At 37.7% G+C, this 25391-nt stretch overlaps 1 protein-coding gene across 4 annotated transcripts in view; it reads left to right on the top strand.

The window, feature by feature from the left end:
- LOC136848015 (serine-rich adhesin for platelets-like) overlaps positions 1–25391 on the top strand; it is a 402233-nt gene that overhangs the window by 269491 nt on the left and 107351 nt on the right. For all 4 annotated transcript variants that reach the window (XM_067120042.1, XM_067120046.1, XM_067120041.1 and 1 more), the window contains exon 2: positions 15429–15518. In XM_067120042.1, coding sequence (XP_066976143.1) covers positions 15429–15518 — 90 coding nt within the window. The remainder of the gene's footprint in view (positions 1–15428; positions 15519–25391) is intronic.

Raw genomic sequence — 25391 nt, 5'->3', positions numbered from 1 at the left:
TGAACTACTTTGAAATGAAGATAAATTACTGTTAGAATTCAGTGCCTTTTACAGATGAGAGATTGCGATATTAATGTCAGAATTCCTGTGCGCGATTCTTTCAGAAGGGAAAGTCACTGTTCGTGGTTTTTTTTTTTCCAGTAGGTTATTTTCAAGCGGGCTTTTAATTATGAGGCATTCAAAACTATCTTTGTAAGTTTATGCTGAATTAAATCGACATATTTGCATGTTGAAGGGAACAGTGTTAACGATATCGTCTGAATAATTATTTGTTCAAGTTTTAGAATGTGAAAATCCAATATAACAGATAGATTTCATTTGTCTGCCATAAAGTAAAAAATGAGAAACTACTTTCGTTTTCCATTTGGTTCGTTTTTTCGCTAAGGAAATTTTTATGAATGGTTTACATATTGACCATATATTTATTTAGCGTCGGGTGTATATGTTTGGCTAAAGATTGATAATTTCCTTATTAGTTAACGAATTGAGTTCCTGCTGTCAGAAATCATTTCAGAGAGTTGAATGGATTCACAGCACATTCGCAGGAGACACCATTCTAAACTCCTTTGGAACACAAGGGGTAATGCAGCAGTGTTGGGAAGACTATTAATCAAACAATAGCAGCAATACGTAAGCTCCTTGATTAATGGCCAAGAAAGCAGAAGCAGTAGTAGCAGTAGTAGTGATAACAACAGCAGCAGCAGTTGTAGTTAGTAGCAGTCACTAAAATTTAATCATGAAAATGAGGCGAATGCGATGTGCATCAAATAAGAGATGAGGAAACCTCAGAAACGAAGAGACAACAATCAAAATTCAGGAATAAAAAAAAAAAAAGATTGAATTAGTGCAGAGTATCGTTCAACAGTTGGGCCTTTTAAGTGACATTATTGGGGCAAAGGAAAATGGAGGGAAAAAATGCCGAGAAGTTGCCACGGGAGATTGTTAAGGGGGAGGGGGTTGCTTCGGTGTGAGTCAGCACCTGCTGGGCCCAGAAGCTAAGAGCGGTTTGAGGGAAAGCAACAGTACCTGATAATTCTTCGTTCTCACACGAGAAACCCAACAAAAACAGGAGGAGAAGAGAAGCTGACCGACGATGATTTGGTTAAAGGTTCCGGCCCTTGGCGACTTACACGCAGGAAACAAAAAAGAAGAAGAGAGGAAAAAGAAATGGGTTCCTTCAAGAAAGTAATGGTGGGTCCCCTGGTGCGTCTGTGTTAGAGAGAGAGAGAGAGAGAGAGATAGAGAGAGAGGTAATGGTGGGATGCTGGGGGTCGGAGGCCCACCGAAACGACGGTGGTTGGAAATTCCCAGGGAAGGTTTTGGGAAATCTCCCAAGCCACTTTCCATCCATACTGCAGTGCTTTCACATTTCTTTTCTTTGAAAAGGGGAGAGTTGTCTTTGCTCGGAAAAGAATCCTCAGATATATATATATATATATATATATATATATATATATATATATATATATATATATATATATATATATATATATATATATATATATTCCCAGAACTTGCTTTTGCTTTTGTGTCGGAAAGATGTCAGATGTAACGAAAGACTTGCATGCATACAGTATATAAACACCATATATATATTGTTATATATTGTGTGTATTTGTATATATATACTGTTATATATTGTATATATTTATATATATATATATATATATATATATATATATATATATATATATATATATATATATATATATATATGTATATCTGAGGATTCTTTTCCGAGCAAAGACAACTCTCCCTTTTTCAAAGAAAAGAAATGTGGAAAGCACTGCAGTATTGTGTGTATGTATTTTAGTATGTATATGTATATATATTCGTCATACTCTAATGCACACGTGGCTTGTGGAACTTTCCGGCAATGCTTCCAGTATTTTCAGCAGCCCTTCCTATCCTCAAGGCTGAAGTCTAGAAGGGACAAACAAAAACTGTTGCTATGTTGCTCAATTTATTTATTCCCAAGCCAACAGCTGCTTCAGCTATTAACTCATGGTCTTCTTCAGGAGAAGACTATTTAGATTTACAATGGAACTACACTCTAATATATGGGCAAGTACACCCAAGAACTGTTTGAAAAATAAGAATCCAAAAGAAAGATTGGACACCAGAATCACAGTTCAGGAAAAAAGGATTAACAGATTTCACAGTCCAGGATGCTGCTCCATGAATCATCCAGTTCTGCAGTCTCAGAAATCTTAGACACTCGGCGTCCAACAGTTTACGGTGCGAGGTTTTCATCCCTCTGAATTTAAATCTGCAAACCATGGTGGCCCAAGATTCTTTGAACACACCCCCCAGGGGGGAATAACGATCTCCATCGCAAGGGTGGTCATCGGTGTCCAATGCAGTGCACATTGAGAGTCTTTCAGGACTCTTCCAAGCTCAAACTTGCAAACCAAGCCTGACCCAGCTTCCTTGAATCTCCCAGGGCCAGCGATGTTTTCCATCACAAAGGTGGATGTCAGAAAAAAAACAGATGTCAAGGAAATCTTTCCCTGTAATAAGATTAAAGCATTTGAAATAATTTAATTATAAACTGCCGCAAGAAATGTTAAATTATAAAATAAAGTTCTGCAAAACATGATTGGAAAAAGTAGAGCAGGGAGGAAAGGGCAAAACGGGAGAGGAAAAAAGTGAGGCATTTAGGACCATCTTTGAAAGTGAATTAGGACTTGGATTAAGTAACGTATTAGTTATATTTTGCTATATGTTACCTACCCAGCCTTAAACTCATGCAATTGGTAAGGATGCACGTTGTTCCTTAATAAAACAATCTTTTGCTTGATTTTTGAATCAGGAATAAAATACAGTTAATCTTTATTGATAGTGTTGCTATAAATATTCTTGCCTCATCTAATGATAAAAGGTAACATTGTTTCTAAACAGATCCCAGTCGAAGTGAATGAACACAAATACACAAGAAAACGGGAAAATCGTTAAAAATGGGACCTTAACAGAAAAATGAGGAAAAATGACTTGTCGTTACTGAATTTTTGCGTCGTAATTTAAATGTTATCAGTATATAGTTGTCAGTATATTTTAAGATGTTTGTTGTTATTTATTTTATATAATATAATTCTGCTTCCTCTTTCTTCATTCTTCCTTTCTTTTTCTCAAAACAAAATTTTATTCTGTTTAGGCTTGATAATCATGGTCTTTTTGCCATTAATAATAATGATAATATAGTAACAATAGACAAAAGATTGTATCCCTTGCCTACTGCCTGGGTTTAGGTCCATGGCTGTTTCCGCTTTTGTTTTTCTGTATAATTTTTCTTTTTATTGTACTTTTTCTTTGCTCTTATTTTGTTTTTTTTTTCATGTGTTTACTTTGTCCTTGAATGCTTCTTCTCTCTTGTTAATTAGCTTGAGTCTTGCTAACTTGCCATCAGAGATGTTAATCTTAACTCTAGTGTCTATCAGAAGGTGAAACCACCCACCTCTAGGGTCCTATTATTTTGGCATACGTCCATCCATCCGTCCCAAGCACTACTTGCTTTTTCGTGAATCATTTGTACTTTTTATAAGTTCATTTTAGATATGCATCATGTTAAATCGCTAATAACTTATGTCACTGATTTTTTTTTCACATTAATTGTGCCCTGTATGATTATAAAGGTCACCTTTTTACGCCAAATACATTTTCTTGTTAGTGGATTCATCAGCTTTTATGTATGCGTTACAATAAGAAAGAAATAAAAGTTTCCTGTGTTCACAAAAACAGAAATGGTCGTATTTAAAGACTGATTCTGATCATTTGCTTGACCTTTTCTGCAGCGACGTTATCTTTGACGGATGTAAACTTACTATTGTCAAGGAGATTACTAAGAACACTTTGGATACACTTGTAGTGCTGGTAAGGAACCCTCGAAGAGGAATGGTAAGAAATATGTTAGCCTCCGCCGCACTGGGAGTATCTAGCACAATTTGCAATGACATTCTCGCGACATAAATCGCCTTGGAATAACAAGAGCGCAACCGACATCCTGACCCTTTTTGATTCAAACTGATTTGATGGAAGTCGTGATTAATGTTCATTAGAAAGAGCGAGGTCATATGCCTCACATGATTTGCAGCGGCGGCTGTGCCATCCGTTCAGTGGAGGAGGTGTGTGTGTTTATGCGAGCGTTAGAGGGGCGGGGAAAGGTTGTCGGGGGAATGGGGAAGGGAGGGTATTTGGATTGCGGTTTGTGGACTACGGATCCTGGAGTCTTCGAAATGGCGCTTGCTGTAGGTCATGACTCAGCGTTTTTGTGGCGTTCGCCAAGGGTGGCGCGGGCGGGTGGGGCGGTCCTGGTCTGGACAGGGGTTACAGGTCCTGTGAAACGTTTATTTGGGAAGGAGGCCAAAGCTTCTAGTACAGGTAGTCGTTCATAAACAATTTTGACTCCTGTTATGATGGTGGACTTGTGCAGTGGTGGTAATTGTCTGTTAACAACTTTCACGCTACACTTTTCATCTGCAACATGATAGTTTGATTGATCGTGTATGGAAGTAGAAAGCTTTTAGCAATAAGTACTGTAAGAAAGAGGGACACAGCATATGAGGACTTCCTTCTCGTTGTACATCTAATGCTTCACGCTTTTACAGACGATACAGGAAGGAGATTTCTCAGCCTTCTTCTTTACTTCTGATTCATTTTTCTTGCCTATTTATAAAGGGAATTTGTCATTTGCCATTCCCTGACGAGTCCTTGAACGCATCCTATACTTTCGGGGCCGAGATTATTTTTAATAACAACCATGACAGGCTGTGTTCTTCTCCGTAAGAATACACTCGTAAGATAACTGGTTATGAAGACAAAGATGACTCCCTTCAGAAGGATATTCTTATCTTCATCGATATCCCATAGAAACGAAAGTCGTGGTTGCCATTGACCTTGTATTAGGGGCTGTTTTAAAAATCCTCTCACTTCTCTACCTTGAGGTACATCATATCCGTACCCCAAAACATTTGCACTCCCCGGGGTATCCATGTCCAGGTTGTACCACTTGCTGCCACCTCGAAAGTAAATGGATTGGCCTGACCATTCAGTAGCTAAAGTATGGATATGACTGTGATCATTTTGTTTTTATTTCTCCGGAGCCATGCACTGGTATGGCAAAGAGCTAGTAATCTATTATATATATTATATATAGTATATGTATATATATATATATATATATATATATATATATATATATATATATATATATATATATATATATATATATATATATATATATATATATATATATATATATATACATAATATGTACACAATGACACAAACACACACACACACACACATATATATATATATATATATATATATATATATATATATATATATATATATATATATATATATATATATATATATACACACATTTATATATATGATTTCCAAAATGTAGCTGTAGATGTCTGGGTAATATATCATATGCAATGCAAAGGGTGTGTTAAAAGATCTGCACGTGCAGAATTCTTAGTGTAGAATTTTGTATGCATAGGATTCGATCAGGCTGGTTTTCACGCTAAAGCCACAGTTTCTAATTCAGAACTGTTGGGAAAAGACTGGCGAATTACTCCACCGCTCTCAGCACGTTCCTCATTGCATCTGCTCCAGTGAGTCGGTCTTGTGCTTTCTCAAGATTACCGCATCCAACCAGTTCGCTGGTCAAAGTCGAGCTGCCCTTCCCACATCACGCCTTTAACTCCACTTTCATCAGTCTACTCCCTTCTCCCTTTTGCTTTACACTTTCCCGCTGCTTGCTATGAGGAAGGTTGTTCACCGGTAACCTTGCCCTGCCCTCGATAACGTTTTGTTTTTTCTCTGCAAAGGCATTCCGTCTATGGGAACCTTCCTGATATACATTCATTCACAGGCAAACGTATGAAGGCTTAAACTGCACGGAGAAATGTATTTAACTCGGATTCTTTTCTGTTGAATATACGCGATGTGTTTTTGAGAGAGAGAGAGAGAGAGAGAGAGAGAGAGAGAGAGAGAGAGAGAGAGAGAGAGAGAGAGATACTGTAGTACCACTAAACGACTGCTGCAGCAGCCTTTGAAGGTCTTCTTACTAGATCATATTTCTCTTTTGTTTCCGCATCTAACGCTGTCTGTTTTATGCTGTTATTGTCAAATAAAAGAGTGAATGTCAGTGTTGTTACAGATAGTTTCTGCTTAATTCTAGATGTAGCCATTGTGGATATCTGAATGAAATTCATGTGATGCGGCAACATACAGATTCGTGGCACCGCGGAGGACATTGTGAAGCTCCCAGAGCTGATTAACGCATACTGTGACTGTTCTTGCAAAGTGACCTACTTGGAAGGTGAACATGACTGTACGCAGCTCTATACTTCATTTTGTCATATTATCCCCAGATCAACCAAGTCAATATAGCACTTTGACTGAGTTGTAGCGCTCCTGAGTCACGAAATTATCAGCTTTCCAGACGTTTAATTAATTTTTATGAACATTCTTAAAGTCAAGGGACGTCGTTTCTGCCGAAAACCTGGGAAATCTGGTGGAAATTTCATCAAACTGTCTGTCAAAAGAAAATGAGAGCGAATTTCATCGGAATTGATTCTGCAATTTTACGTTCTTAGATTATTTATGTTCTTACTCTACTCCGCACTTTGACCTGGAAGAGACTTGATAGGTTTTACTAAAAACAGGGCTTGCAAATAGGCGCAATAAGACTTCAGTGAAAGACTATAATGGGAGAACTAGAGTTCCAAAACTTCACCGTAAACAAAAACAATTTCTAATGTTGAAGTTACTCGAATTGTATTATCATTATGTTTCGCGTTAAGTCTGAACGTAGGTCGGTGCAAGATTTCGTCTAATCGACAGTTTAGATATTATGAATATTTTAAGGGTAAAAGAAGCTATTTTGTAGAAATCTAGGTGAATTTCTTTAAAAAGTGAATATCTATGTCATATCATTCAGTAATGTTCTCTAGTTATTTTTCCTTGACCTTCTGCTGGCCGTAATTTTGCTAAATAACGTCTTTTTATGAAGGAGTCTTGAAAATGCCACTTTTTATGAAGGAGTCTTGAAAATGCCACTTTTTATGTAGGAGTCTTGAAAATGCCACTTTTTGTGAAGGAGTCTTGAAAATGCCACTTTTTATGTAGGAGTCTTGAAAATGCCACTTTTTATGAAGGAGTCTTGAAAATGCCACTTTTTATGAAGGAGTCTTGAAAATGCCACTTTTTATGAAGGAGTCTTGAAAATGCCAACAAATTAGGGCCACAAACACGTATTGTGTCCACGTATTTACCTATATATATATATACAGTATATATATACATATATTATATATATATATATGCATATATTACATGTATATGTATGTATGTATATATACATACATATATATATATATATATATATATATATATATATATATATATATATATATATATATATATATATATATATATATATATATATATATATATATATATATATATATATATATATATATATATATATATATATATATATACACACACATACACACACCAACATAATTTGTAGTCCTCCTAGATCAAGGGCTTAATTACTGCTAAATCATTTTGTTATTTCTTATCTTACTTTGACCTTAAGGAATTGCATTTTTGAACACAGTTTCCAAAATTGGAAACTCTTTAGAACTATGATGAAGAATGAAAGCTCTAGTGAGCTACTTACGTCACTGCAACTCCTCATTAGCTCCACAAGAGTAATATTATTTACATTAAAATTATTTTCACGCCGATCCGCCAATGTCAGTGAATAAATTCCTGCCATTTATTTTCTGAAATTCCTTGCGTTCAGTTTTAGCGTATCCATAAAAACTGCATTTTTCCCGAAAATTTCCGAACCGGGTTTCAGTTTCTCCAGTGACCTAGGACAAAAAAGACAAAAGTGTGGCTTTATCAGAATTGCTTCAGCAGTCAAGAAATGTTTGTCGCTGAATTTTCTTGTGAAAAAGAGGTTATTAAGATAATTCAAATGTGAATGTTAAATTTCCTTTTTGTCGTGATGTACTTCGTAGTACAAAGATCGTCGTTGAGGATCGTTGCACGTGCTTGCATTGTCGTTGTTACGTCGCAGTGGCTGGACAAGATGCTGAAGTGAGTCTGTCATCAGAGGAGGATTAGAAGAAGAGACCAGCGAGGTTGACTCATAGAATATTGTCATCTCACGGCTTGAGCTTTCTTTTCTCAAGTTGCCCGCAGCTTTGGTTGTTTAGGATTGAATCCTCATTCTGGCGGGTCTCTCGTACAATTACTGGTTGTCTCGCTCACTTCCGTTGCCATACTGGACGGGTGCACCGAATGAAATAGAGAAAGCCTCAGGCTTCATAATAATGCATATGATTACAGAGAGTAACCATGGCTTCTAAGAGCGTTCGCAGCAAATGAAATGCATTCGACGTGCATTTGAATAAATGTGATGGAAAGAAAATGAGGCGAAGGCTGAACTAAAGGATGTCGGTGATTACAGGAGAATGATGAAAGTCTAATAACAAAGGCGGAGATAGAAGCGAGTGAATGAGATGACATTTCGTAACCGAAGTAGATCATTTTGTCCGGCTTGTCTGAAAAGGATCGCTCGCATGATAACGTTGCCTTTTCATATCGGAACACGAAACATTTTTGTCTGACTTGGTTACCAGACACGCGTGTCTGCGTTTGTCTGTGAACAGTATGTGTTTTCACGATCTTCATCTGGCGTGTGTGAGTTCGCTCTTGTAAGCAGGAAGAAAAAGTACTTTGCTCGTCCTGAGTTGATTTTGTTGCTGTAAGGAGACTCCACCGTGAAGAGCAGTTTGGGGCAGAACGTGAGTAAGCAGAGACTAAACAACAAGCAAAGCATTCACCCGTCAATCGTGCGCTTTGGGTTTTTCTTTCTTTCTTTTTGCTTTTAAGGACCTAAGAGTCTCGGATTGTTACCGATTTTGCTGCGGGTAATCTTCTCTATCACATGCTTTCGCATAGTACCACATATGCACCTTGTGTTTTGAATTCGAGTCGAGAGGGACGAAGGCTTCAAGTTGCTTCCCGGAGTACTGAGAGACGTATACGAGTATAGAAGGACATTGCCTTATAAAATAAGAGAGAGTCAACACTGATACAACAACGGTGGTTAGAATCGCCGGGAATATGATCTTATGTAGAATAAATTACATCCAGATTATGGTAAATAATACTGAGGATACAAAAACGGAAGATCTGTTAGAGGAAACAGAAACCTCTTTTGATAATAGTGAACCATTGAGAGAGAGAGAGAGAGAGAGAGAGAGAGAGAGAGAGAGAGAGAGAGAGAGAGAGAGTCAAACAATATTTTCATTGACCTTCACGAGTGTATTTTGTCGTGAAAAAGAAAGTTCATGAGGTTTTGTAACAAGAAATGCGGGATTCGTTAAGCATTAATAGAGGAAAAGTGCGAGAATGCGCAATACAGGCCTCCAGACCTTGAGATATCAATTTACTCCTCTTGTACTAACGCATGTCTGGCGAACCAAGTAAAGGAGGTCTAACTAGGCTGTTCAGTGAGTTCGATTAAGATGAGATTCGAATAATCTTCCAGAGAACGAACAGGGAAAGAGACCTTCGCACTTTTAAAGAAAACCTTGAGAAGATGTCGATATGAGATCCAAGAACACAGAATTGTAATCCCAGGACTGTCGTGCAGGCTTTCACTACAGAACATGCCTGGCTGAGAGGCAACGAATGCGCGAACCCTTGCTTCCTCAGGCATCACTTATTACGCTCCCTTGACGACGCGTTCGAGTTGCAGCTGATGAATTCGTTGGTCTTTCATAGAGTAGAGAAGGTATATGTTTGCAGTTAAAATAATTGAAAAATCCTTTACAATTTTTATGCTTAATAAATATTTAGCTTAATTCACAGCAAGCGTTGTTACGTTGTAAAAGAGCTCTCAGAGTTTTAATTAGGGTCAAATTGACGCGTGCGTTTACAGACACACACATTAGCCTCTCTCTCTCTCTCTCTCTCTCTCTCTCTCTCTCTCTCTCTCTCTCTCTCTCTCTCTCTCTCTCTATATATATATATATATATATATATATATATATATATATACATATATATTGTGTGTGTGTGAACGCACGCGTGAATTTGACACTGATTAAACACACACACATGTGTGTATATATATACATATATATGTGTGTTTTATTTGTTTGTTTGTATTCTACTATACGCATTTCGGTTGGAGATGGTGATTATCCCTGGAGTTAACCTTTCAGTTAACCCATGCTCCATTACTGTAGACTGAATGACGTTTTTCAGGAAACCGTCCTTGACGTTTCACCCCCGTCAGGAATAGATCGAGGAACTTTCGCCAGATGCTTCAAAAGTTTCCATTCGGGGTTTTATGCCGTAGATGATGAATGTCGAGAACCGTGCTCGGGCGTCAGTCAGTGTTTCATAAGGTTTTCAGTAGATGTTTGATTGAAAAGTGTGCATAAAAGCTTTCTGGCCTTTGAAGAATGAATGTTCAAACAATCTGTTGACTTTCAAAATAGGTAAAAGGAAAGCTAAAAAAAAAAAGAGAAAATGTGAATAAAAGTAAAGTTAAAATAGATATAAAACAAATTGATTAAGAAATGATTTATAGATTCGAGCAGTGCAGGATCCCAAAACCGGCTGGAAAATTTTATCAAACTTCACAGCTAGTAACTAAAAATAGGAAATAGAATCTGTAAAGGAGAGGTTATTTACTAAAAATGGAATCCATTAGCAGAAGTGAGTGGTAGGCGTTATCTAACCAGAACACAGTGGAAACGGGAACCATTCATGTTTTGGAGGGAAGCCAACAAAAATAAAAGAAATGCGTCCCCCAAAACGTTTCTTATTCTGGAACTATTTTCATACCGAAAGAAGTTAACAATTTTACCTCTTATGGGGCATCTCCAGGTCTCTGACACTGTGATATATATGATAAGACTGTCCTTAGAAAAGTAGATTTTCTCTAAGAGCAGATTAATTTTTTCCCACAAGGCTACTACTTAAAAAATAAACTGAATAAAAGTGACGGAGAGTGAAGGGCGAATACCTGCTGCCGGGTTGTGGCATCTTCTCAGGTTCCCAGCTGCCCACGAGCAGCTGTCTGGAGGAAAAGCGGTGTAACAAACAGGGCTAGAGGATGAAGGCGATAATAAAAGATAATACAACAGCCATTTTAAAGCCGATTTCATCCTGAACCAGGTGCCAGAAAAAATAATTGAATTCCGACTATAAACTTTCGGAATAACTGTTCCGAAGCTTCCCTCCCAGAGCAGAGGAAATTCATAAAACAAAATTGTCCTTTTCCTAGGCTGATTGAATTATTCCATTTGAACGGATTACCGGTTTTCGGGCTGGGAAGGAAGGGGGCTTGTTTGAATTTCTAGAGGTAAATGTGTCATTAGATGCTTTGGAGAAGGTCCGGAAATGAACAGAGCTTGAAAAAGAAGCATTTTTAATTTTTTTTTTTTTTTGCTTAAAATCTTGTACCTCAAAAAAAGATCCTATCTGTTTTAATCTCTCGTCCTTGGCTCTCCCCTGCCTTGAATAAAAAATAACTTTCTTGCAGTCGTTTCTTATATCTTGAAAAAATGTCATTTCTTGCTATAATCTCTTAACTTGAAAAAGGCATCTTTTGTTCAAATTTCTTAACTGTAAGAAAAAATTGCTTGCTGGAATCTCTAAGGCAGTTTCTTTGATGTGACTCAGTGGGAAAAAAAGACGCTGTCTTATTTTATTTTCTCTTACTTTGAAAAAATGAATTTCCGAGTTTCCATCGCTCTTACTTGAAAAAAGGGCTTTTTCTGGCTTTAATCTTTCTCGCCTTGAAAAGAGCCGTTTTTTATGTTTAGTCTCCCTTACCTTGAATTTTTTTGAGCTCTGTTACCTTAAAGAATGGGAATTATTTTTTTTACTGTTTAATCTCTTTCCTGGAAAAAAGAAATTTATTCTGCCTTCATCTCTTTTACTCTGAAGAAAAGAAGCACATTCGTGCTTTAATTTCTCTTACTTAGAGAAGAGGTATTTTCTTGCTGTAATCTCACTTACTTTGGAAAGTGGCATTTTTTTTTATTAGATTCTCTATATTCCATAAAAGAAATTTTCTTTCCTTGAAGAAATGAATTTTTACTTAAATCTCTCTTACCTAGAGAAGGCATTTTCTTGCTTCAATCTCGTCTGTCCTCAGTAAAGCCACTTCTTGCCTTACTGTCTCTTACCTTGGAAAAAAAAAAGCCATTTCCTTGCTCTTATTTCTTATTTAACGTTAAATATGCACTTGTTAATATTCTCTCTCTCTCTCTCTCTCTCTCTCTCTCTCTCTCTCTCTCTCTCTCTCTCGCACGCACTAAAACTGGCTGGTTGCACACTTTACTACACAGAATTCCTGAGCATTGTTTATAGAATCGCTAATGATGGTGTGCAAAGTTTTTTGTCCTACTTTTTCCGCGGGTGGTCCTTTTTACTCTCCTAAAGCGTAATTAACTTTCATGGAGTGCATTATATATAAAGTCTCAAAACTAGATTGCAGGTTTCTTGTCTGATTTTACACAATCTTTACTTTAAACTGCATCATTTTGCCCTTATTAGAATTCTTCCATTTCATTCTTCGCTCTTTTGGAATCTGTGGCCTAACGGGTGAGAACGATAATTCTGCCAACGAATTAAATGAACTTTGCAGCGGCAGATTCACAGACAGGCCTCTGAGAGAAATTTAGTGTTCGGCTTCGTATCAGTAGAATTTAGTATATTCCGTTTAGATCGCTAATAATAAATAAATAAGATAATATGTGGTCAGTCTCTCCTTTATTCCTGTCGGTAAAGTGTTGAACGGTTACCTAGTGAGCGCTGCCGTTAGAATGATTTTGAAAGTTCTGTAATGATAATAATAAAGATAAGAATGATAATTGTGTCTTACTCTGTGCATTGTATCAGATTGAAAATCGGCAAATCATAATTGCGTGTCGCCTTCATTTTCAGCGTATAAAAAACCTACGAACATTTGTGTTAATACCATTCATTTATCTCTCTTTCATAAATGTTTTCACATTCTTACCACATTATGTTTTCAAGCATTCTAGGCATGTCTACCAACAATTCATTGCGGAGAGAGAGAGAGAGAGAGAGAGAGAGAGAGAGAGAGAGAGAGAATTAGTTTAAAGCTGAAACTGTCATTATAGTACAGAAAAATTTGCGTTATTATTATAGAAAATCACACTTTAATAACAAGTGTACAGAAAATTATTTGAAAACAGGTTGTCTTCCAATCAAATAAAATTTTGACAAACAGTCTATGGCCACATAGAATGGGAAACATAAGGTGATGTCAGAAATAGAAAGTAGAAAGGAAAAATGCAGGAAAATGGCAGCAAGGATACGAAGAGCTTCTCATGTTGAAGAAATGGCAATCCTCGCCTCTCTGGGTGTGACTATTTGTTGGGAAGATCCCGAAGTTGCCACAGCTCTTCTCGGAAGCGTACAACTTAGAGAGAGAGAGAGAGAGAGAGAGAGAGAGAGAGAGAGAGAGAGAGAGAGAGAGAGAGAGAGAGAATGTAGCTTTGATGTCAGCGACATTTTCAAATATCTAGAATATAAATTCGTCTTGGGCGTGGTTTTCATATTGGTAACAAATGTATGAGTAAAGACATTTTAGAGGATTTAAACATCGGTTGAAATTTTTGTTTAATAGTGTTTGGTTGTTATTCATCGAATCGCTCGTATAAAAGAAGCTGTAGCATACGCCTTCATAACTTCCGATGACTATACTGGCGTCGCCATTTGTGCCCACTCATTTCAGCGAAGGGATTATAAGCTTTCAGGGCAGAAAGGTAGCACCAAGAAGACTTCAACGGACACCAGAATGTGTATCATTATTAGGACGGTAAACCCCGTTATTGCGAGAATGACAGAGTACTCCAAACGCTGTGTAACAGCCGGTATATAGCGTGCAGGAACGTGGGCAGAATAACATCGATTTGAGTCATATGAGATGTACACGAGAAATTCATGAAAGAGAAAGAATAAAAACAAGATAAGTTGTTTAAAATGGAGTCGAAAAAATGAGAGGAGATACGCTGGGAGTGCAAATGGTGTTATCAGCGACGTCTCGGCTGTCCGGTGTCATGTCAAGGGAGGGAGGAGGGAGGAAGCCAGCTGTTGGTCAGATGGTAGGAGTGACACAGACCGGGGATATTTGAGAAGGCGGAAGGAAAGCAATGAAGAGAGAGAGAGAGGCTGATTTTTTTCATCACTACAACCATATACCTCTTTATTTGGATACATGTAAAAATGTAACAAGAAAAAATGTTCCGTGGAAATGAAAACTGAGTATTCTTGCAGAGGATTGTTTCAAATTGTTTCAATTGCAAGATAAAACTACAAGTGCTTATCATGCGAGTGCAGAAATATTTTGTTAATAATCACGAAAATAATTAGAATACGAGAGAGAGAGAGAGAGAGAGAGAGAGAGAGAGAGAGAGAGAGAGAGAGAGAGAGAGAGAGACTTTATGCCAACAACGACAAACGCTGATGCTGACGGTGCTGTGGGCCCTTTTTGCAGCACTTTTGCAGCACCTTCCTCTATCCCACACTTCCCCTTCCTTCGTCTTGTAACGCACAGGAACGCATACACACGCACACAGCATACTCTTGCTGTAAGTGGCATAAGCCTCTGAAAAGTGATAGGTGACGTTTATTTGTTCCTTCACTGTTTTTTAATCCCAGTGTCTTGTTTCTTTTGCTAGCTGTCTGGCTGTTTGTTTGCACTGATAACGCCGTCCGTGGTGTCTTCTTGGTCTTCTGGTTTCAGTTTTATTTCACTGCATGTAGCCACTTTCCGAGTCTCTTCTCTAGAGAGAGAGAGAGAGAGAGAGAGAGAGAGAGAGAGAGAGAGAGAGAGAGAGAGAGAGAGCGTACCGACGACTTCCAAGTGAAGGCAACGATGTGAATGCCTTCAAAACGTCATGCAACGAGATTCATGGTCAGAGAAGGCATTTGAGAATAGTTTTATCGTAACGAAAAGGAACATTCTTAGCGAACCTTGTTTTATTTCAAATGTTTTATTTTGTTCTTTTAATATTTTCGCCTTTGCATTCAAAGCACCCACACTAACTTTGTATTTGACACAGCCGAATGAATGTCAGTATCTTCATTTTAAAGAAATTGAGTTGACGTCAGAGGGCCTAGTCAAATTCAGTACGCTAGTTTTTGAAGAAGCAATGTACTGCTTTTGGTTCAAGTATATGAATATGTCTATGTTTTTTGGAGACCATTATATGCTCATGCATACATCCAAATACAGTTACTTTCGAGGTAAAAAAAAAAAAAAAAATAGGCTTCCGGTTGATTTCAGTTGTGTAACTGAAGGTGTTGTATGAAATGACGTAACACTTTCGTTTGACTTGTTGCAGATCTGGACGAGGTCGTAAAGGCGAAAGAAGTCCTCCTCCGAATGGTGACGCCCCCTTAGACACCTCCGACAGGAAATCCACGTCTCCAAGGTAGGAATCGACCCGCACTCCTCGCACGCCTAATTTTGGCACCCAGCCTAACGTTTTTAGTTTATTCCTCCTTTGGTTAAAAGATCCAGAATTGTATGTTCGTAATATCAACAGGATTTTCGTGTGTGTCAACATGCCTCTTCAGCTACCACAAGAAAAAAGTACGACACGGTGTTCTGGTTGCGATAATCTTTCCTTTGTTTTCATATCCTACTTTACAGTGAAGGAAATTCAGAAAGAATTGGCTCATTCAAACGTTCCACTACATCACCTCAATAATCGTTGGAATTTAATGTGCCATCTTCTCAGTGACCATCGTCCATACGGCACAGCCGGTCTTATAGCCTTATAACACTTTGAAACTAGTTCCCCTTTTCACCTTAACTCGCTGTGTATGAGATCAACAGATGCTCGGAAAATTGATAGGTACCAGCCTGTAATATCAGCCTATATATATATATATATATATATATATATATATATATATATATATATATATATATATATATATATATTTAAATATTTAAGAAGTAAATTGGAGCAAAACTTAAATAATATTTCTTTATTCCTGAGAACCTTACCTGAAGAACAGAAGACTTCAGCGGAAATTATATAAATATAAGAATTTTTACCACTTACACTCTCGTGACTTCTCCAAGTTCACAAATGTCGAGCCACAAATATCGGTTCATATCGAATTTACTATACCTTGGGAGTACCTTACACATATCAAGATTGTTTATGGTTGTACCTAAACCAAGGAGCTCAGATTTGAATCCTTACCAGGGCAGATACAGTTATAAATTGTAAGTCCCAGGGTATAGGGAATTCGACATTAAACGATATTTCTCTATTTTAATATATATATATATATATATATATATATATATATATATATATATATATATATATATATATATGTGTGTGTGTGTGTGTGTGTGTGTGTGTGTGTGTGTGTGTATCGTGTGCCTCCTGAATGAATATGTAGAGCTGAGATTCAGTTGATTCAGTTAAATACTGTTTACTATTTGAGTGAAAGTGTGGGAATAATTACGTTTGGTGAAGCAGTGTTATAAAGTCATTTGTTAAAAAGTAGTTCAAGTAAATGTCTGTAAGTATGTGTGTCTGTTTGGCGTCCAGAAAGATATCGAAAATCCGAAGCTTTTATGTGTTGGATGTGATCTGCGATTTGTGATTATGTAATGCAGACCGACTGTAGCGAATACAGACTATGGAAAGTGAAACAGTTTTATGCAGTGATGGGAGTGGCTGTTATAAAAGGTGAGAAATGATAAACACGTTGATTTATGAACCGTTTAGTGAATAATGAACGGCCAGCCATTAATAAAAGTGCCGAATGACGGGAAGTGACATCATCATTTATCAAAGCGCGGCCTTTACTCAAAAAGCAACATGAAGCGGAGGAGAAGATGGAAAGAGACGTTGGGAAGTATGTGAATAAAAGTGGAAGGAGCAACAGAGAGAACACCAGGAATAGACGACTCAGATCGGACGCCTGAGAGTTGAAGCTGATTGGCAGGAGTCGATTCCTCTCTAATCATCGGAGGGAATAAGAACGAGAAGTGATGCAGAGGGCGTAACGTGTCCCTTCAGTAAAGAAGCATAGAGGTATTTGGAGAGACTACCAACAACACCAATCGACTTTGTTCTTTTCGTAATTAGTTGAATGGGGAGTACCCAATCATCCCTTCTGTCGTAGAGAAAGAGAACAGGTTAATTTATCGTAGCGCTTTCATCTGATACTGATTTTTTTCACCGTTTTTTCTTTCTTTGCAAAATTTTCACTTTTTTCCTTTTCCTTAGTGCCTGGATTATTTTTTATGTCAATTAGGTATGGGTATTGAGAGAGAGAGAGAGAGAGAGAGAGAGAGAGAGAGAGAGAGAGAGAGAGAGAGAGAGAGAGAGAGAGAGAGAGCGATCAAACCAACGAGCAAAGAATCCAGGTAAACAAAACGAGACTCTAAGCAAAGGCAATTAGCGAACTTAGCCACGAAAGAATGTCAGAGGTTTAATAGCCTGTTTTTACTCATGGAAATGAGGTCCGCAATTGGGCAGGGGTACCACGCAGGGCAACGAGCTTTCGTGGGATTCGGAAAAAGATGAGGGACTGAGAGAGGTTAAAAAATATATTCATAAAAAGTCGGAAACTTATTCAGAGTTCATCAACATTCAGTCGTCTTTGTTGGTTGCAGGAGTCAGGGAGGTCCACACCAGGCCTCCTGCTTCCTTTCGCACCTTAAGGCGGGGCCCGTCCTTTCACAAGGTCTGCTTAACCCAAAACAGCCAACTGTAACATAAACTACTGCTGTTGTAAGATTTGCACGTATTGTGATCAGTGTGCAAAGTTTTTCCTTTAGTTAGTTTAGACGTTCGTTCGTCTGTCGTTCTCTCTCAACAACAACAATATAACAAATAATTAAAAGTTCTGAATAACGAATTTTTCACTAAGAATATTATACGTGTGGATGCCTTTTCATACATATGTCCGCTCACTAAGAATATTATATGTATAGATGCCTTTACATACATATGTCAGTCATTGATATGTATGCCTTATGTACTAGGTAATTTTAAAATGTTCTTTGAAGTTATTCTTTTGCTTGCATATATATATATATATATATATATATATATATATATATATATATATATATATATATATATATATATATATATATATATATATATATATATATATATATATATATATATATATATATATATATATATATATATATATATATATATATATATATATATCATATATACATACTTACATACTTACATACATACATACATACATACATATAAGCTTTGCATTTATAGAGAATAGATAGACAGGTAACCAAATTGAATCTACTCTTAGAAATAGCCAGCGAAGCAAAAAAACAAACAAACAAACAAACAAACAAAAAGAAAAGGCATGAGTGCGTGTATATGCCAGAGCCGTAAGCCACCCCATCGCCTTAATTTGTCGTAAACGACATCGAATATTTATGAACTGCAACAGATGATTGAAGGTTACTCGTACATGCGAAGTTGGAATGCATCCTTCTCAATTATACGTTTATTTTGCTGCATAACTCTCTTTGTTTTCGTATCACAGTTTTCGAAGCCACAGCTGAACCGATGCCTGGAAGTTCACTTTTTGTGGGCTCCTTCTTGAGAACTCTCCTTTTCGATTGACCACCTTCACTTGTAAGGTTGATGTGTTGTCATTTGACTTGCTAGACTTACTTATCTCATGATGAATTATAAATTATATGATAGATCAGCTTTACTAAGTGTGGCTTCTATATATAAGGAACAACATAAACTCGAGGGAAATTAAAATTGGGAAGTGCCCGTCACCAGTGGGATTCGAATCGCTTCCTGGTTTAGAAACAACGATATACAGTGACCTTTGACCACTGACCCATCAAGAGAGGTATAGTTAGTAAATTGGATAGTGAGCCAAAACTGAATATATATATATATATATATATATATATATATATATATATATATATATATATATATATATTTATATTATATATATTCATATATATATATTATATATTTATATTATATATATATATATATATATATATATATATATATATATATATATATATGTATATATATATTATATATATATATATATATATATATATATATATATATATATATATATATATATATATATAAAAATGAATGAATGTGTGTGTGAATAGTCGTTTGTGTGTTTTTCATGCAACATCTGTTTTGCTGATGACGGGTTTTCGACACATCTAATAAATTCATTAGCGTGACTGGACGACGTTTGGGTGAGGTTCCCTCAGCCGTCATCGTCAGCAAAATGAAATATGGCCTCCGAGTCGAGCTACTTTTGGTTTAATAGCAAACGAGTGGAAGGGAAGGCAGGGGGAAATGCCAGCCATTTTTAATTCCGGCTGCTAAGAGAAAATAAAGAGGGAAGAAAGGAAGGGAGGGAGGAAGGAAGAAAGAAAGGAAGAAGGAAGGAGAGAGACTCTGACTCCTTTAGGGGCTGAAGAGTTTTGTGGAGTAGCGATTGTTGACTTTTGCAACGGATTTTTATATTTCCTTATTTTTAGTTGACTGCTGGTTCATATTTACTTACATTGCGTTGCATATCAGTGCTCTTGTGCTTATAAAATGACCAGTGAAATATATGAATTTTTTTCTTGAGATTTTAACACATAAATGTGATATTTCGTTTTGTGAGAGGTTACTCGTGTTGAATATCCTTGAGGGCATTCAAGTGAAGAAGATCGGACAAGGAGAAGATTTTGCAAGACCTTATGTCGAGTTCATACATAATCAGTGACAGTATCGCTCATGAGGCAATATTTTAATGCAGAGGAAATCTTAACGCATCAGACGCTGAAATTCAGCCTCGATTATTCCGAAAACAAAACGAGTAGAAATGATGCGATGCTCATGTCCTGAACTAGTGAAGACTGGGAAGCGTAAGACACACAAAAATGCTCAGTCCCGAAATTGTGAAGTACTGGATGAATCCAAGCAGTTGCTTCTTTCGTTTATCCTACGAATAAGAAATTTGGCGCTTTCTACAAAACCGGAGAAGAGATGAGACACAGACTTGGGCAATATGTATGTATCATTCCATGTCGATGTGAAAGGACCAGAATAAAAGTTAAGTATCCCTTAGTTTAACCAGACCACTGAGCTGATCAACAGCTCTCCTAGGGCTGGCCCGAAGGATTAGATTTATTTTACGTGGCTGAGAACCAATTGGTTACCTAGCAATGGGACCTACAGCTTATTGTGGAATCTGAACCACATTTTAGCGAGAAATTGGGCCAGCAGCGTGCTAGCTGAGAACTACGTATACCCACCCATCCAACGAGGAACAGAGAATAAAGGACAGACGCGCTGAAGTTGGACGCCTTATTGCTAGTATGAAGGTAAACCTACTTTTTTAAATAGTAATGCGCGTTTCATACATTTTCATTATTCACATTAGCGCACTGATATTTATTAAAACAAAGTGTTTCTTTGTATCATCATCACCACTATAATATATATTTTTGTTAGTCATCATATTATTCTTCGCAGTGTCTTGACCTTGAGTAGTTCCTCATTGGACGGGTGGGTACCCTTCTCAGCTAGCACTCTGCTGGCCCCGCGTTCGATTCTCCGACCGGCCAATGAAGAATCAGAGGAATTTATTTCTGGTGATGGAAATTCATTTCTCGCTAGAATGTGGTTCGGATTCCACAATAAGCTGTAGGTCCCGTTGCTAGGTAATCAAGTGGTTCTTAGCCAGGTAAAATAAATCTAATCCTTCGGGCCAGCCCTAGGAGAGCTGTTCATCAGCTCAGTGATCTGGTTAAACTAAGGTATACTTAACTTTTTGACCTTAAGTAATTTTGAGGCTCAAACACAGACATTTGAAAAACCCTTGAACGAAGATCGAAAGTGGTTAAAGCACCACTTAAGTCACAGCAGGAATCGCCTTCTCAGAATAAACCAAGGCACTTTCTGCGATTCCTGCTGTGACTCGAGTGGTGTTTCAGCCTCAAAATTACTTACGGGAATTGATAGCTTCAAAAACTTGTTAAATACTTCGAGTTGAGCCCTAGCAAACATCCGTCAGGACATCGCATATTCTTTCTGCCCACCGTTATTCTTCTAAAGGGCAAAACATCTCAGGAAACCCATCCTGATTGCGCTGAAGAGCTGTCATCTGTTTTCCCGTCGGCTATTTTCGAGTGTTGATGAGAGTGAGGAGTCAAAAATTTTATTATTACGAGTAGCAGAGCATCACACGTGCTGGGGACACCCTATACAATAGTAATAACTGTCAGTCGGTTCGCCCACAAAATGTTTATTTCTTTTCCGAGAGCGTTGCTTGCCTTAACGGTATTGGTTTGTTGTTCAGCAGCAAGTCGGAATATTTTGACTTTGACTCCTGGGGATTTGGTCAAATTGAAGGATGCCCAATTTTTGTATTACGAAATGATAACCGTTCTTGGATTCCTAGTTTTATTTTCAAGTTTCTCTGTTGTTTTAGAATTAAGTCAGATACATTGTGGCTTGTTAGGTGAAATATCCCACCGATATAGAGCAGGAATGTGTTGTCTAGTTAGAACTTTTTATGCAAGTATTTTATAAATGGAGTTTTTGTGATTAGCCAAGTTTGTAGATATTATTGTTGCTGCAGTTCTTTGGAAGAGTCTGTTTTTTTTTTCACCTGAATATTGAATTACGATTCTTGGCGTGATTCACAACAAACGTATTAATTGTTGCGTGAAATGTATTATCGTTACGACAATAATGATCGTAGACTGAAAACAAGAAAAAAATTTAAAACGGCATTAGAAAATAAGAAATGGAAAACTATTTAAGTACTTTTTGATGAAAGAGTGCGTTCTCAACCCCATACAAATACTGTCAAGTGTTGAGAGACGGTATATTTTCATGCTTTGCCATAGGACCAAGTGACTGTACCTAAAGATCCAGCATAATTAGAAAAACTGAATTAATCAAAATTCAAATTCATGACGTCGATTCAGAATTCAGTGACACTAATATTACCTCCATGAAACATTTGACATCTATTCTGCAACTTGAAGTTGTGCAACATGATGAAGGAAATTTTCGATATAGCTGTAAGAGACTGCCTACATGGCTGCCGTTTTGTTCTCATAGTGTCTGATAACTGTTGCCTGCTGTATCAGGAGAAAGAAAGACACACGAAATGTCAGACCAGACTCTGACTGACATTCTATACTCTCCCGTGCCTGTCAAATTAATGACAACGTTTAAGACTCGTGACGATTCCTCTGGGAAAATCATGTAATCATTTGGAAAGTCATTTTGGTGTCAGCCTGCCATCCGTCGCCTTTGCAATGAGATCTTTGTAGAAAATCGCTAAGTACGACTTCACAAATAAAAGCCTTGGCGGATCTTCTCAAAGATCGAGTACTGTAAAGTGTGAAGAGCAAGACGACTCAGGCCAGAATTCACACAACTTCCGAGCAAGGATGGCTGGTTTTCTTCTGCCACATTAGAGATATTGTCGCCGACCACAGATATTAGACTCAAGCCACAGAGAACTTTCCCTTCTGTACTCTGAAGTTTGCACACCATGATTCATGCGGACGATTTTCCAGAAAATGATATATGATACCGTTAGTTGTGCACGTCTGTGTTTTATTTTACCTTTTAAAAACAACATATATATATATATATATATATATATATATATATATATATATATATATATATATATATATATATATATATATATATATATATATATGAATGCTGTTAATAAGAAAGCGGAGGCCTTCTGACGGCAAAAGTGTTCTCATTTTTTCCCCACAGTTTTAGTATCCGGATGGTCAACATCTCTCAACTACAGAACCCCTCCCCTTCCACTTTACTTCGGAAAGAGAATTTGGGTTGATGTGAGAGTGTGATTGTGTCATCGAAGTCCGAGAAGGTTGGAACCGTTGCATAACGGAGGTCACATCCCTTCCTTCTGCTCTTAGAAGAATTGGCAATGCCAGCAGCAGCAGCTGCGGTTCGACAACACATGATACGTCTTCTATTTTCGAAAGCTGTGGTCAATAAAACGCGACTCCGGTTATCGTAACTGCGGACAGAACATTCTGAGAGAGGATACCGCATCCCTTTTATACGCTTTTGTTTAGCTTGGTTTTTTTTTTTTTTTTTTTTTTTTTTTTTTTGTTAGTTTGTCCTGGACAAATCGTGTAACTCAATTTTCGACCTGTTCCCTTCGTCTCAGGGACTTGAAATTTTGCATGGTTACTCAATCCCGGTGACATTACAACCTTACATGATCAATAGGTCAGCAGTGACCTCTAGTGACCCTACAGTGACCTCTCGGGATTTGTATGAAACTCTTCGGATTTTTCACAACTTCTTTGACGCTGTAAATAACTACGGATTTTTCAAACCTTCTGTGGCTCGGCAGGATGTCAATTTCGTTAGCTACAATCATAAATCGGTTACAATTTCTGTCAAAACTAAAAAGTATAAAATAAAAATATAAAAATATATATTTCTTTTCTTGTAGCATTTTATTTTTGTATACATGATTATTTGGTGTCTCAAAAAGTTTACTTTTCATTTTTTAATGTATTTTAATAAAAGTGTAAAAATTTTATTTTTTATTTTTTTTTTTATTTATATGAGGGTTCGGTTATTGAATTATTGATACGTTCATATACAGGGCTAAATTTACCATTTCATATTGGATATTGTACAGCAGTATTTGACATTGTCCTAAAGTTTTTGTACACTTAGAACTTTATGTGCTTAATCCATTTTCGGTTGTATACGCAGATAGATGGGCATATATAGCCATAAATTTCATTTCTGGCCTTAGTGAGCCATTGTCGGTCCTATCGGAATCCTTAGTCTGTCTCGGGTCTCGGTAATGGTAACAGAAGAGAATATATCTTAGTTTAACCAGACCACTGAGCTGATTAACAGCTCTCCTAGGGCTGGCCCGAAGGATTAGATTTATTTTTACGTGGCTAAGAACCAATTGGTTACCTAGCAACCGGACCTACAGCTTATTGTGGAATCCGAACTACATTATAGGGAGAAATGAATTTCTATCACCAGAAACAAATTCCTCTTGTTCTTCACTGGCCGGTCGGAGATTCGAACTCGCGACCAACAGCGTGGTAGTTGAGAACGGAACCCGCTCACCCAGCGAGAAGCTGGTAATGGTAACGGGAACAGTAAAAATAATAGAAATGTTGATTTTAGAAACGATATCAACATGTCCGAGAAACCGTTGTGAGAAACGTTGCTGGCGGGGTTTCAGCCAGTGACGATGTCCATCCCATCCATAGCAAGGTCCCATGCTATGCCATCCCATCCATAGCAAGGTCCCATGCCACGCCATGCCACGCCATGCCATCCTATCGACGCTTGACTTAACTGATCGGCAGGGGACGGGTAGCAGCAGTTTAGCCAACGGCTTTTGGCCCCTGTGCCTTTCATTTCTGTCTGTCCATTTGGCTCTAACGGCTAACTGAGTGCTATTTTTGCCTTGCGTTCTCAAGAGCGAGTGAAATTAAATGGAATGAGAAACTTCGAGGCAATCGTCGCGCAGCCGGTGACCAGAATAGTGAGTCATTTTTACGGAAATGGGTATCGAGTATTTTAGCTGCCGAAATCTGGGTGTTGTGAATTAGATCTGCGATTGTGAGATTATCTATGGTTTGTTCATGTCCTCTCATTTTCATCTATTATACTTATGTTTTCGATAAATAATCTATGTTCTATACAGCTTGTTTGCAAGTTCGTAACCATGTCAACTTGTTTCACATGAACTTTAGAGGCCATTCATCACTTTCTGAGGAATATGTACCACATCTTGAACAGATCATGTTCTCTTTGCTCACCGAAGTGTTGTTCTTAGCAGAGGGGAAGATGGAGAGAGTGACTGTTGAGGAATGGAAGGGAAACCAAGTTACAGTCCTGGCGGGAAAGTCATTTCATCCGTCGACCCCCACCCTTCCCACATCCCCTGCCACGACTACCACCTGAACTCCTACCCTCTCCCCCCTCCCCTCTTCCCCGTTCCACCAGCCTGTGAAGCCTATACTCGCGATCAATTAGACAAACAACGTTCCCTTCTATCAGACGCTCCTCCGTGTCTTCTCACAAACGATACCTCATGATTGGATTGTTTGTCGGTTGGGAAAGTCGTCGTCGTTGTGTGTGTGTGTGTGCGTGTCTCTGTGGTGAGGTTGTCGGAGTTCATTCAGTTTTATTCAGCTTTGTTTGTATTTTTCTTCCACAGCAGCTTTTTCACTAATGGGACGAAGCCTGCCATATGGTCCA

The sequence above is a fragment of the Macrobrachium rosenbergii genome, chromosome 18, assembly GCF_040412425.1.
Source record: "Macrobrachium rosenbergii isolate ZJJX-2024 chromosome 18, ASM4041242v1, whole genome shotgun sequence".
NCBI lineage: Eukaryota > Metazoa > Arthropoda > Malacostraca > Decapoda > Palaemonidae > Macrobrachium > Macrobrachium rosenbergii.
The sequence above is the reverse complement of the archived record's forward strand: the minus strand, read 5'-3'. Positions and strand labels throughout refer to the sequence as shown.